This window comes from Bombina bombina, chromosome 6 (assembly GCF_027579735.1).
Source record: "Bombina bombina isolate aBomBom1 chromosome 6, aBomBom1.pri, whole genome shotgun sequence".
Taxonomy (NCBI): domain Eukaryota; kingdom Metazoa; phylum Chordata; class Amphibia; order Anura; family Bombinatoridae; genus Bombina; species Bombina bombina.
Genome location: NC_069504.1, coordinates 512,300,184 through 512,312,867, shown reverse-complemented (window position 1 = coordinate 512,312,867; position 12,684 = coordinate 512,300,184). Strand labels below are relative to the sequence as shown.

Below are 12,684 nucleotides of genomic sequence, written 5' to 3'. Positions count from 1 at the left end.
GTTTTGTTCTTTACAAACTGTTTTCAAAGAAATTATATATTAAATGCTTTTTTTCAGAACAGTAGCAATGACACAATTATAGATTCAGCACCTCTTTTTGCCATGACGACAGCTCCTAATTTGAGACTGGGCCCAAACTCTACATTTATTATAGAGTTGGAGCAGAACTCAACAAAGCCAGTACCATTGTTCAACCAGACATCAGCTTCTGTTGTTTCAGCCAGTCAAAGTCAAAAGAATGAGTGTTGGGAAACCTATGTTGGACAGGTACGATTGTTTTCACACTAATGGTATGATATACTATCTAACTATTATTATCATTTATTTTGTATAGCGCCGCCAAATTCCGTAGCGCTGGATTGTAGCGTAACTAGATTGTCTCAGAAAAAAACTAAACTGAATATTGGGGTCATAAAAACTCTCCATACCCTCTGTTATCGTATTGAATTTATTTACTACAGGATAAAGTAGCTCCTCAAAAATCAGGTAATTGGTTCATTTGAATCAGATAGGAATTGGAGAGAATTTTGGAGAAATTTGGAATTCTTAGTTACATCGTTAAGACATTCCATGCCATCCTAAGAACAATGTGTATTAATGACGTTAGGAATGTCCTAACTTTTGTGGCCCCCTGCTCCCCCTGTAATACTTTCCCACTTGGATGAAACGCAGGGACTTGCCTAACAATGCATGCAGTCCCTCAGGAGCCAATCAATGCAATTGGAGTCACGTGATAAGCAGTCAGATAGTTCTACATTTAGTAGAAATCCCCCACAAACCTTTAGATGATAATCACAGTGTTATTGATGAAATCACTCTGATCATTAAGTGGCAAGTATGAATTGGGGATAAAAGGGGTAATTTGTGGGTTGAGGGGAGTTAGTGTTAGGTAGCAGTAAAAAAAAATCCCTTTCAGTGCTCTTTAGATCAATGTATCAAATGTTCCTGTATGAAGACTGAAATGGGCAGGCCCAATGTTTGTCCCTGTAACTTCCAGTAACCCCATAAAACATACTTGTACATGGGGGGTATTGCTGTACTCGTGTGACATTGTAGAATACAGATATGGGTGTTTATTTGCACTAACACCTATTAGGATTATGATATTCACAATTAAATGTGTGTGTATGTTCGGTATACATATTTTATATCAAAAGAAATCCCTATTTTTACCTAAAAAACAATATATAATAAGTGTGGGTGCACTTAATGTGAAAGAGGTAAATTATGGTCGAACAAACATATATCTCAAATGCTAGAGATTAGAGGCTAACTTTGAAATTTTGTAGAAAATATTCTACTGCTCATTTCAAATTAAAAGTATGTGCTATTGCATTGTTGGTCGTATTATTATGTATTTGTCAAATATTTAATTATAATGTATTTAGTGGTCCTTTAATCCGGCAAGCCGTTTTACTCTCTATCTGGGAATCTATATGTGGGAAATGGTCAGGAGAGCAACAATATCATCATGCAACAATGTAGCTTAAATTGTTTATAAATAACGCAACTATAATCCAGAAAACTATCTGCAGTTTAGTAAATTTTGTAATGCAACTTTTTTTTATTTCAGGAAATGCTGAAACTTTCCATTATTGATATGATTTTTACAGTGGCAAGCATTTTACTTATCGACTTTTTTCGTGGCCTTATTGTTCGGTACTTGAGTGATTGTTGCTGTTGGGATTTGGAAAGCAAATTTGTGAGTATTTGTTTTAGATATCTATAAAAAATATTTCCTGTTTAGTAATCCTAAAGGTTCCATCAAATGTTTTCGTCTTTAGCATATTATTTGTAGACTAGTAAAACATGTTGTTAAAGTTTGTCTGTTTCTACAAGTCTAGGCTATTGTAGTCATCAGTATCTAACTATTTTTAAAATACATCCATGCTTTTTTGACACATTTCATAATATGAATAGGTAAAGCCACAATACCATATGAGCACATAAAAAGTATAACAGCAAATGTTTGCAATTACAGAAAGGTGTCAGAAAAGCTGGAATCGTTGAATTAAAACTGCAATTAGTACATTGCTTATTTAGGGGTAGAAAAAAACAACAACAAGGGATGGCACTTAAAAGCTAAAAGTGTCTAATAAAGATAGTACACAATATGTGAAGAAATATAAATAATTTATTTGACTTACAGCAGCAATAAATATTAGACAAATGGAGGGACGTCTCCCTCTCCACAATTAAAATGGTAATTAATCAATATAGAAACTTCATTTGAATACCACCTAAAAACAAAAATAAAATAAAAACAAAATGTACAATAAAAAATGTGCACAAGGTGTCAGTCAATGTGCAGGCTTAAAACAAATACACCTCTGGGGATACTAAGTGTCCATAAAGATAATCCATAAATATATATATATATATATATATACGTGGTTGCTTACCTATTCGTAGGAGTGATGCCAAACTTAAAGGGACAGTCTACACCAAAATGTATCTTATTTAAAAAGATAGATAATCCCTTTATTACCCATTCCCCAGTTTTGCATAACCAACACAGTTATATTAATATACATTTTACCTCTTTGATTACCTTGTATCTAAGCCTTTGCAGACAGCCTCCTTATCTAAGTGCCTTTGACAGACATGCAGTGTAGTCAATCAGAGAAGACTCCTAAATAACTTCACGGGAGTGAGCACAATGTTATCTATATGACACATGTGAACTAGCACAGTCTAACTGTGAAAAACTTTCAAAATGCTCTGAGCTAGGAGGCGGTTTTCAACTGTTTAGAAATCAGTTTGAGCCTAGCTAGGTTTAGCTTTTCAAAAATACCACCAAGGGAACAAAGCAAATTTGATGATAAAAGTAAATAGGAAAGTTGTTTAAAATTGCATGCCCTATCTGAATCATGAAAGTTTAGTTTTGACTTTACTGTCCCTTTAAGAAGATTGTTGCTGAGGGTTGCCATTTTTCTGCCCATAGAACAAAAACTTTGAGAAGCATATTGGCTCCTTCAATGCTACCTCAGAACAATAATCAAACATGGCTCATGAAAAGAATAGGCTGCATCAAGTACAATGGCAACATTTGTATACCTTGCACTCATCTTGAACAAGGGACTAAATTCAAATCAAGTAGTACTAACAAAGAATTTGATATACATTTTAGAATTACATGTAATACCACACATGTAATTTACTTGCTAACGTGCCAGGGATGCAAAAAAAAACAATACGTAGGGCGCACAAAACATGCTCTACGAGATCGACTACTACAACATTTCAGAGATATAGAATTCCAGATAGCACTACCCCTATAGCGAAACATTTTAGGCAGGAACACAATTCCAATGATTCCCTGTTGACAGTACAGGGTATTGATCATGTCCCTAGACATAGAAGAGGGGGAGATAGGGAGAGACGTTTGGACCAGGAGGAGGTGTTTTGGATTTTTAATCTACAAACAAAACACCACTCTGGTCTGAATTCGATCATGGATATTGATCTGTTCTATTGAAAATTCTGTGTTTTTTCATTATTTTTTATTCTAAATAAGGAGCTTATATACACTCTAATATATGATTATATGTATGTTCCCAGTGCTTTTTCATATACAGTATTTCCGGATTTCAAATAGGGTTGCATTTATAAAATTTGTACTCTTATTCATGTATTATATAATCTTTTGGACCAAAATTTCATTGTCTTCTCTAACTGAGATATGTAACTTGAATACCTTCTAAACAAAGGGTTAAAAAAAAACAGGTGCCTGCAATTGTTATAATGCTTAGCCTTTAAATAGAGTTAGTAGGAGGGAACACAGGTTATGCCAGTGAACAAGACAGAAAAGACAAAAAATGGTTTGTATATGTGCTCTAACAGCTAAGGGGTGGTATTTAATATAATAGTAGTTATTCTAAGACAAAAAGGTGGTAAGTAAAAGTACTTAATTTAATCTTACTAAAAAGAAAATAAACAAATATACAATACAACAATCTTTGTTTTCAGGTCATTTGAGAGTTGTTTTGAGGCCCCCATGTTGCCACTCTTCAGACGAGACTCAAAAAGAACAACTTGCAATTGGCCACCTTAAATACCTTTTATCATGATTTGATGCACCTGTCTATGAAGTGCACGGCTTAATGGGCTCACCAAACCAATTGTGTGTTCCAATTATATAAACTCTTATAGTTTGACTCATAAAGTCCCTCCAAACAATACTTAAATAATCTAATATAGGAATATTGGAACTGGTTTAAAGAATAGTCCCAGGCTTTATGAGTCAAACTATAAGAGTTCTAACTCTACACACCTGTCCATATCTATTGGGCTAAAGGACTTACAAATGACATTTCCAGCAAGTATAATTTCTACCAACATTATCCTATTGAAGGTTCTTTGTTAAGTTTTAAAACAAGTATTTTAACATAGAAAAAGGGAAAAACCGGTGTGTATCATAATAAAGGACTCTAGAATATACAAACAAGTGTGTTTGTGAAAGGGATTCCATAATTATTAACAGAAGGACACAGGAAAGCATACATTTAAAGGTCAAAATTTGATCTTGTACTAATTAATATAATTTCTTTATGTACAAACAGTGTAATTGCTAGTCGAGCACACAACTGCTATTCTAGTACCACAAGGTGGCAATTGTTTACTATCGTTTTAATTTTTATTTTATTATATAAGTTTTCATTTAGATGACCGGTCATATGTGAGGAAAATTTTAAAAATTCTTTTAATATTTTCTCTTGTTGTATTGTATATTTGTTTATTTTCTTTTTAGTAAGATTAAATTAAGTACTTTTACTTCCTACCTTTTTGTCTCTGTAGAATAACTACTATTATATTAAATACCACCCCTTAGCTGTTAGCGCACATATACAAACCATTTTTTGTCTTTTCTGTCTTGTCTTTTTTTCTGTTTTATGGGAGCAGATTAGTATATGTGCAGGGGTACGATTTGCACACCATTTTAACTCCCCTTTTATGCCAGTGAACAAGGGTTGAGACTTGGCCGGAAACATGTTTGGCGTTTTGTTCTAATCCTTGTTGTAAGCCTGCAATTACTTTTTGTATTTTACATGTTTTTGCATGTTATCTACATGACTTTTAAACTTTTGTCCAATGAAGTTTTTTTTTTTTTAGAAAAAATATTTGTTTGCCCTTTTTTGGGGCTGAGGGATTACAGAATGTGTTTAATATATATATATATATATATATATATATATATATATATATATATATATATATATATATATATATATATATATATATATATATATATAAAGTTGTATGCAAAAGTTTAGGCACCCCTGACAATTTCCGTGATTTTAATTTATAAATAATTGGGTGTTTGGATCAGCAATTTCATTTTGATCTATCAAATAATTGTACCAGAAAATGTGCAATATGCATCAAAATGAAATTAGACAGGTGCATACATTTGGGCACCCTTGTCATTTTATTGATTTGAATACCTGTAACTACCTACCACTGATTAATTGGAACACACAATTGGTTGGGTGAGCCCATTAAGCCTTGCACTTCATAGACAAGTGCATCCAATCATGAGAAAAGGTATTTAAGGTGGCCAATTGCAAGTTGTTGTTCTCTTTGACTGTCCTCTGAAGAGTGGCAACATGGGGGCCTCAAAACAACTCTCAAATGACTTGAAAACAAAGATTTTCAACATTATGGTTTAGGGGAAGGCTACAAAAAGCTATTGCATAGATTTAAGCTGTCAGTGTCCACTGTGAGTAACATAGTAAGGAAATGGAAGACCACAGGCACAGTTCATGTTAAGGCCAGAAGTAAAATATCGGAGAGGCAAAGGTAAAGGATGTGAGAACGGTCAAAAACAGCCCACAGACCACCTCCAAAGACCTACAACATCATCTTGCTGCAGATGGTGTCACTGTGCATTGTTCAACAATTCAGAGTATGGGAGAGTGATGCGGAAGAAGCCTTATCTGCACACACACCACAAACAGAGTCGCTTGAGGTATGCAAACGCACATTTGGACAAGCCAGCTTCATTTTGGAAGAAGGTGCTGTGGACTGATGAAACAAAGATTGAGTTATTTGGTCATGACAAGGGGCGTTATGCATGGGGGCAAAAGAACACAGCGTTCCAAGACAAACATTTGCTAGCCACAGTACAATTTGGTGGCTGTTCCATCATGCTATGGGGCTGTGAGGTCAGTGCCGGTATTGGGAATCTTGTTAAAGTTGAGGGTCGCATGGATTCCACTCAATATCAGCAGATACTTGAGAATAATGTTGAGGAATCAGTCACAAAGTTGAAGTTACGCCAGAGCTGGATATTTCAACAAGACAACGACCCAAAACACTGCTCAAAATCAACTCTGGCATCTATGCAGCGGAACAAGTACAATGTTCTGGAATGGCAATCCCAGTCCCCAGAGCTGAATATCATTGAAAATCTGTGGGAAGGTTTGAAGCAGGCTGTCAATGCTCGGCAACCATCAAATCTAACTGAACTGGAGATGTTTTGCAAGGAGGAATGGTCCAAAATACCTTCATCCAGACACTCATTACAGGCTATAGGAAGCATCTAGAGGCTGTTATTTCTGCTAAAGGAGGCTCTACTAAATATTATTGTGACACAATTTGTTGGAGTGCCCAAATTTATGCACCTGTCTAATTTCGTTTTGATGCATATTGCACATTTTCTGTTAATCCAATAAACCTCATTTCACTACTGAAATATTACTGTGTCCTTCGGTTATTTGATAGATCAAATTGAAATTGCTGATCCAAACACCCAATTATTTATAAATGAAAATCATGAAAATTGTCAGCGGTGACTAAACTTTTGCATATATATATATATATATATATATATATATATATATATATATATATATATATATATATATATATACAGAGAGCCCTCAGTTTACACCGGGGTTAGGTTCCAGAAGGAATGGTTGTAAATCGAAACCGTTGTAAATTGAAACCCGGTTTATAATGTCAATGGGAAGTGAGGGAGTTAGGTTCCAGGCCCCTCTCAAAATTGTCATAAGTAACACCTATTACATTATTTTTAAGGCTTTGAAATGAAGACTTTAAATGCTAAACAGCATTAGACATATGTCCAATTAAACTAAGTTAAATGAACAAAAACATTTACTAAAACAGCATTATAAACCTAATAAAAAATCACACAACACAGACTTTACTTGCATTTTTTTGCAAACAGTTCTTTCTATGCATTCCAATCTGGACAATCTTGTTCCTTTGAAAGCTGCTCGATAGCTCAGGTCTAGCTAGCTACACTGATTAATTTCAGCCTGCTTGTGTGCTTGACTTGCGTATCTTTGCTGCAACACAAGCAGACAGCTCCACCTACTGGCTATTTTAATTAATGCACTGATTCTCAATGTTTTTCAGTAACAGTCACATGACTGAAAAAAAAAAGTTGTTATTCTGAAACGGTGCAAATTGAACCAATTTAAACCGAGGGCCACCTGTATATATATATATATATATATATATATATATATATATATATATACACACATACATACATATGAATACATAAATAGACATACATATAAGTGCAATGGAGCCCTTTGCAGTAAAGTAGCTGAAAACATGGAAAAAAAGGAAATTTATACTTACCTGATAAATTGATTTATTCTACGATACGACGAGTCCCCGGATTTCATCCTTACTTATGGGATATTAACCTCCTGCTAACAGGAAGTGGCAAAGAGCACCACAGCAGAGCTGTATATATAGCTCCTCCCTTCCCTCCACCCCCAGTCATTCAACCAAAGGTTTAGGAAGAGAAAGGAAAAGCTAAAGGTGCAGAGGTGACTGAAGTTGTAAAAAATAAAATATAATCTGTCTTAAAAATGACAGGGAGGGCCGTGGACTCGTTGTATCGTAGAAGAAATCAATTTATCAGGTAAGCATAAATTTCCTTTTCTTCTACAAGATACGACGAGTCCACGGATTTCATCCTTACTTGTGGGATACAATACCAAAGCTACAGGACACGGATGAAACAGGAGGGACAAGACAGAGACCTAAATGGAAGGCACCACTGCTTGAAGAACCTTTCTCCCAAAAACAGCCTCAGAAGAAGCAAAAGTATCAAATTTGTAAAATTTGGAAAAAGTATGAAGAGACGACCAAGTCGCAGCCTTACAAATCTGTTCAACAGAAGCATCGTTTTTAAAGGTCCAAGTGGAAGCCACAGCCCTAGTAGAATGAGCCATAATTCTTTCAGGAGGCTGCTGTCCAGCAGTCTCAAATGCTAGGCGGATGATACTCCTCAGCCAAAAAGAAAGAGAGGTAGCCGTAGCTTTCTGACCCCTACGCTTTCCAGAATAAACCATGAATAACGAAGATGATTGACTGAAATCCTTAGTCGCCTGTAAGTAAAACTTCAAGGCACGGACCACGTCCAGGTTATGTAACAGACGCTCCTTCTTAGAAGAAGGATTAGGACACAAGGAAGGAACAACAATTTCCTGATTAATATTCTTATTTGAAACCACCTTAGGAAGAAATCCAGGTTTGGTACGCAAAACCACCTTATCAGAATGAAATAAATGATAAGGCAAATCACATTGTAATGCTGAAAGCTCAGAAACTCTACGAGCAGAAGAAATAACAACCAAAAACAAAACTTTCCAAGATAACAATTTAATATCTATGGAATGCATGGGTTCAAACGGAACCCCTTGAAGAACTCTAAGAACTAAATTCAAACTCCAAGTTGGAGTAATTGGTCTAAGTACAGGCTTAATTCTGGTTAGAGCCTGACAAAAAGACTGAACATCTGGAACATCTGCCAAACGTTTGTGAAGCAAAATTGACAAAGCAGAAATCTGTCCCTTTAAGGAACTTGCTTATAACCCTTTCTCCAATCCTTCTTGGAGAAAAGACAGAATCCTGGGAATCCTAACTTTATTCCATGAGTAGCCCTTGGATTCACACCAATAAAGATATTTACGCCATATCTTATAATAGATCTTTCTAGTGACAGGCTTTACGTGCCTGTATCAAAGTATCGATGACCAAATCTCAAAATCCCCGCTTAGATAAAATCAAGCGTTCAATCTCCAAGCAGTCAGCTGCAAAGAATTTAGCTTTGGATGTTGGAAAGGCCCTTGAATGAGAAGGTCCTGTCTCAAAGGAAGTTTCCACGGAGGCAGAGAGGACATGTCCACTAAATCCGCATGAGTAAAGTCACAAAGGTCGCTGTTCAGCTGTAAATGCTTGATAGCAAAATAAACTTTTTTAATGCTACTGCTAAGCTAGCAGCACTGAACCAGTCCTCTTAACTCAAAGTACTGTATCCCAACAAGTGAGTTGTTAACCTCCTACACACTGTGACACAGCTCACCTGACGTTCCACTGTCACGGACTTTACTGCGGTTTCCAAGCGGGTAACCCGGTACCAACCGAGCCTACTCACAGACTCACTGCATCCAAGGCTTCGTGATCCGTTGAGAGTATCCAGCCTGCTGAGCCTAGCGTTGGCGTTTGGCGTCTTCCGGAAACGTCACCACTGTCGCGGTGGAGCTGCCACGTGTAGGGTATGGTCCAATGAGTGTCGACTGCCAGTCCCGATACCTGAACAGATCTTCTGGCAATAGACAGAGCTTGACTAGAAGAAGAGGCAATCAGTCCAGATAAAAAATAAAACATAACTTTTATTTTCACAGTTATAAAATAACCTCAGAGCCCATAGTTCATTTTCAAAGGTGTTGTGTATCAGATTGGCTTACGCGTTTCGTACACTAAATCTGCATACCAAATCCTGCGTGGCCATGCAGACATGATCAGGATTACCGAAGCTCTTTCCTGTTTGATCTGAGCAATCACGCGTGGAAGGAGAGGAAACGGTGGAAACACATAAGCTAGGCTGAACGACCAAGGCACTGCCAAGGCATCTATCAGTTTGGCCTGGGGATCCCTCGACCTGGATCCATAACGTGGAAGCTTGGCATTCTGTCGAGATGCCATCAGATCCAATTCCGGTCTGCCCCATTGGCGAATCAGTGAGGCAAACACCTCCGGGTCGAGTTCCCACTCCCCCGGATGAAAAGTCTGACGACTTAGAAAATCTGCTTCCCAGTTCTCTACTCCTGGGATGTAGATTGCCGATAGATAACAAGAGTGGGCCTCCGCCAATCGGATTATCTTGGATACTTCTATCATCGCTAAGGAACTCCTTGTTCCCCCCTGATGATTGATATAAGCCACAGTTGTGATATTGTCTGACTGGAATCTGATGAATTTGGCCGATGATAAGTTGACGCCTGAATCAAAATATCGTCCAGATAAGGCGCCACTGCTATGCCCCGCGGTCTGAGAACCGCCAGAAGGGACCCTAGAATCTTTGTGAAGATCCTGGGTGCTGTGGCCAACCCGAAGGGAAAAGCCACGAACTGAAAATGTTTGTCCAGGAAGGCAAACCTTAGGAACTGATGATGATCCTTGTGAATAGGGATATGAAGGTATGCATGCTTCAAGTCCACGGTAGTGATATATTGACCCTCCTGGGTCATTGGTAAAATTGTTCGTATAGTCTCCATCTTAAACGATGGGACTCTGAGAAACTTGTTTAGACACTTGAGATCTAGAATGGGTCTGAAAGTTCCCTCTTTTTTGGGAACAACGAAAAGATTTGAGTAAAACCCTTACCCCTGTTCCAGTTTTGGAATGGGACAAATTACTTCCATGGTAGAGAGGTCTTTTACACAGCGTAAGAACGCCTCTCTTTTTATCTGGTCTACAGACAATCGTGAAAGATGAAATCTCCCTCTTGGGAGAAAATCCTTGAATTCCAGTTGATACCTGTGGGTCGCTATTTCCAATGCCCAGGGGTCCTGAACATCTCTTGCCCAAGCCCGAGCAAAGAAAGAAAGTCTGCAGACCACGATTTGAGCCATAACGCTCTACGCGCTCAAATGGCAAATCCTGCATTTTCGCCGCTAATTTAGCAATTTGAAAAGCGGCATCTGTAATAAAAGAATTAGCTAGCTTGAGAGCCTTAATTCTATCCAAAATGTCCTCTAATGGGGTCTCATCCTTCAGAGACTCTTCTAGAGCATCAAACCAAAAAGCTGCTGCAGTAGTAACTGGAACAATGCAAGCTGTAGGTTGTAAAAGAAAACCCTGATGAATAAATAATTTCTTTAGAAGACCCTCTAACTTCTTATCTATAGGGTCTTTGAAAGCACAACTGTCCTCAATAGGTATAGTTGTACGCTTAGCCAGGGTAGATATAGCTCCCTCCACCTTAGGGACCGACTGCCAAGAGTCCCAAATGGTGTCTGATATGGGATACATTTTCTTAAAATTAGGAGGCGGGGAGAGCGGTATACCTAGTCTATCCCATTCCTTTTTTATAATTTCCGAAATTCTTTTAGGAACCGGAAAAACATCAGTGTAAGTAGGTACCTCTAGATATTTGTCCATCTTACACAATTTCTCTGGTGATATCACAATAGGGTCACAATCATCCGGAGTCACTAAAACCTCCCGAAGTAACAGGCGGAGGTGTTCAAGCTTAAATTTAAAGGACATGATGTCCAAATCTGTCTGAGGTAACATATTTCCTGAGTCTGAAAGTTCTCCCTCAGACAGCAATTCCCTGACCCCCAACTCCCCTGTGAGGGTACGTCGGAAATAGCCAATAAAGCATCAGAGGATTCAGTATTCACATTAATACCTGACCTACTGCGTTTACCCTGTAACACTGGTAATTTAGATAATACCTCTGTAAGGGTAGTTGACATAACTGCAGCCATCTCCTGCAGAGTAAAAGAATCATCCTTAGGCACACTTTCTTTACCTAAAATATGCTTTTTACATTGTAATACTGCAGCCATACTGATTATTTGTAATTTACCAAATAAAAAATGTTAAGCTGCCTCTCCCAGTGTCCCTTTAATGTATTGCTTTCAGCCCAGTACTATGTCAATTAAAGAAATAAACACAGGATTTTCAGTAATACCCTTTGTGTACAGGTCTAATGCTTACCCCTTCTCTTGCAGGGAAAAAATGTTAGCCAATTCTGATATACCAAGTCTCCTCAGAAATAAAGGACTGAACATACCTCAATGCTGCTTGTAGCATGAAACCGTTCTCCACACTGAAGATTTCTCTTGTACTACCTTCAGAAGCTCTGTGGGAACCAACATGGATCTTAGTTACATCTGCTAAGATCATCAACCTCAGGGCAGAAATCTTCTTCCATATCTCCCTGAGGAAAATAGTACTCACCGGTACCATTTAAAATAAAAAACTTCTTGATTGAAGAATCTAAAACTAACACCTCACTTTACCTCTTCCTATTACTAACACAGGCAAAGATAATTACTGGAGGTGGAAGGAAGGGAGGAGCTATATGTGCAGCTCTGCTGTGGTGCTCTTTGCCACTTCCTGTTAGCAGTTAAAATATCCCACAAGTAAGGATGAAATCCGTGGACTTGTCGTATCTTGTAGAAGAAAACATTTATGCAATATTCACTTTTAATAAAGGTTTTAACTATGTATTTACTGTAAATGTTTCATATTCCAATGTTCCTCGCAAATGAGAATATGTTCTAAGTATTTATAAATAGATACTCCTATCTATCTATCTATCTATCTATCTATCTATCTATCTATCTATCTATCTATCTATCTATCTATCTATCTATCTATATATGTGTGTATCTATACCTATATATA

The 12,684-nt window shown here is 37.3% G+C and overlaps 1 protein-coding gene across 1 annotated transcript in view; it reads left to right on the top strand.

The window, feature by feature from the left end:
- The window catches only part of TMC3 (transmembrane channel like 3), a 141,042-nt gene that overhangs the window by 81,291 nt on the left and 47,067 nt on the right, over positions 1-12,684 (top strand). The window contains exons 13-14 of the mRNA XM_053719325.1: positions 58-267; positions 1,574-1,702. Of these exons, the coding sequence (XP_053575300.1) occupies positions 58-267; positions 1,574-1,702 (339 nt within the window). The remainder of the gene's footprint in view (positions 1-57; positions 268-1,573; positions 1,703-12,684) is intronic.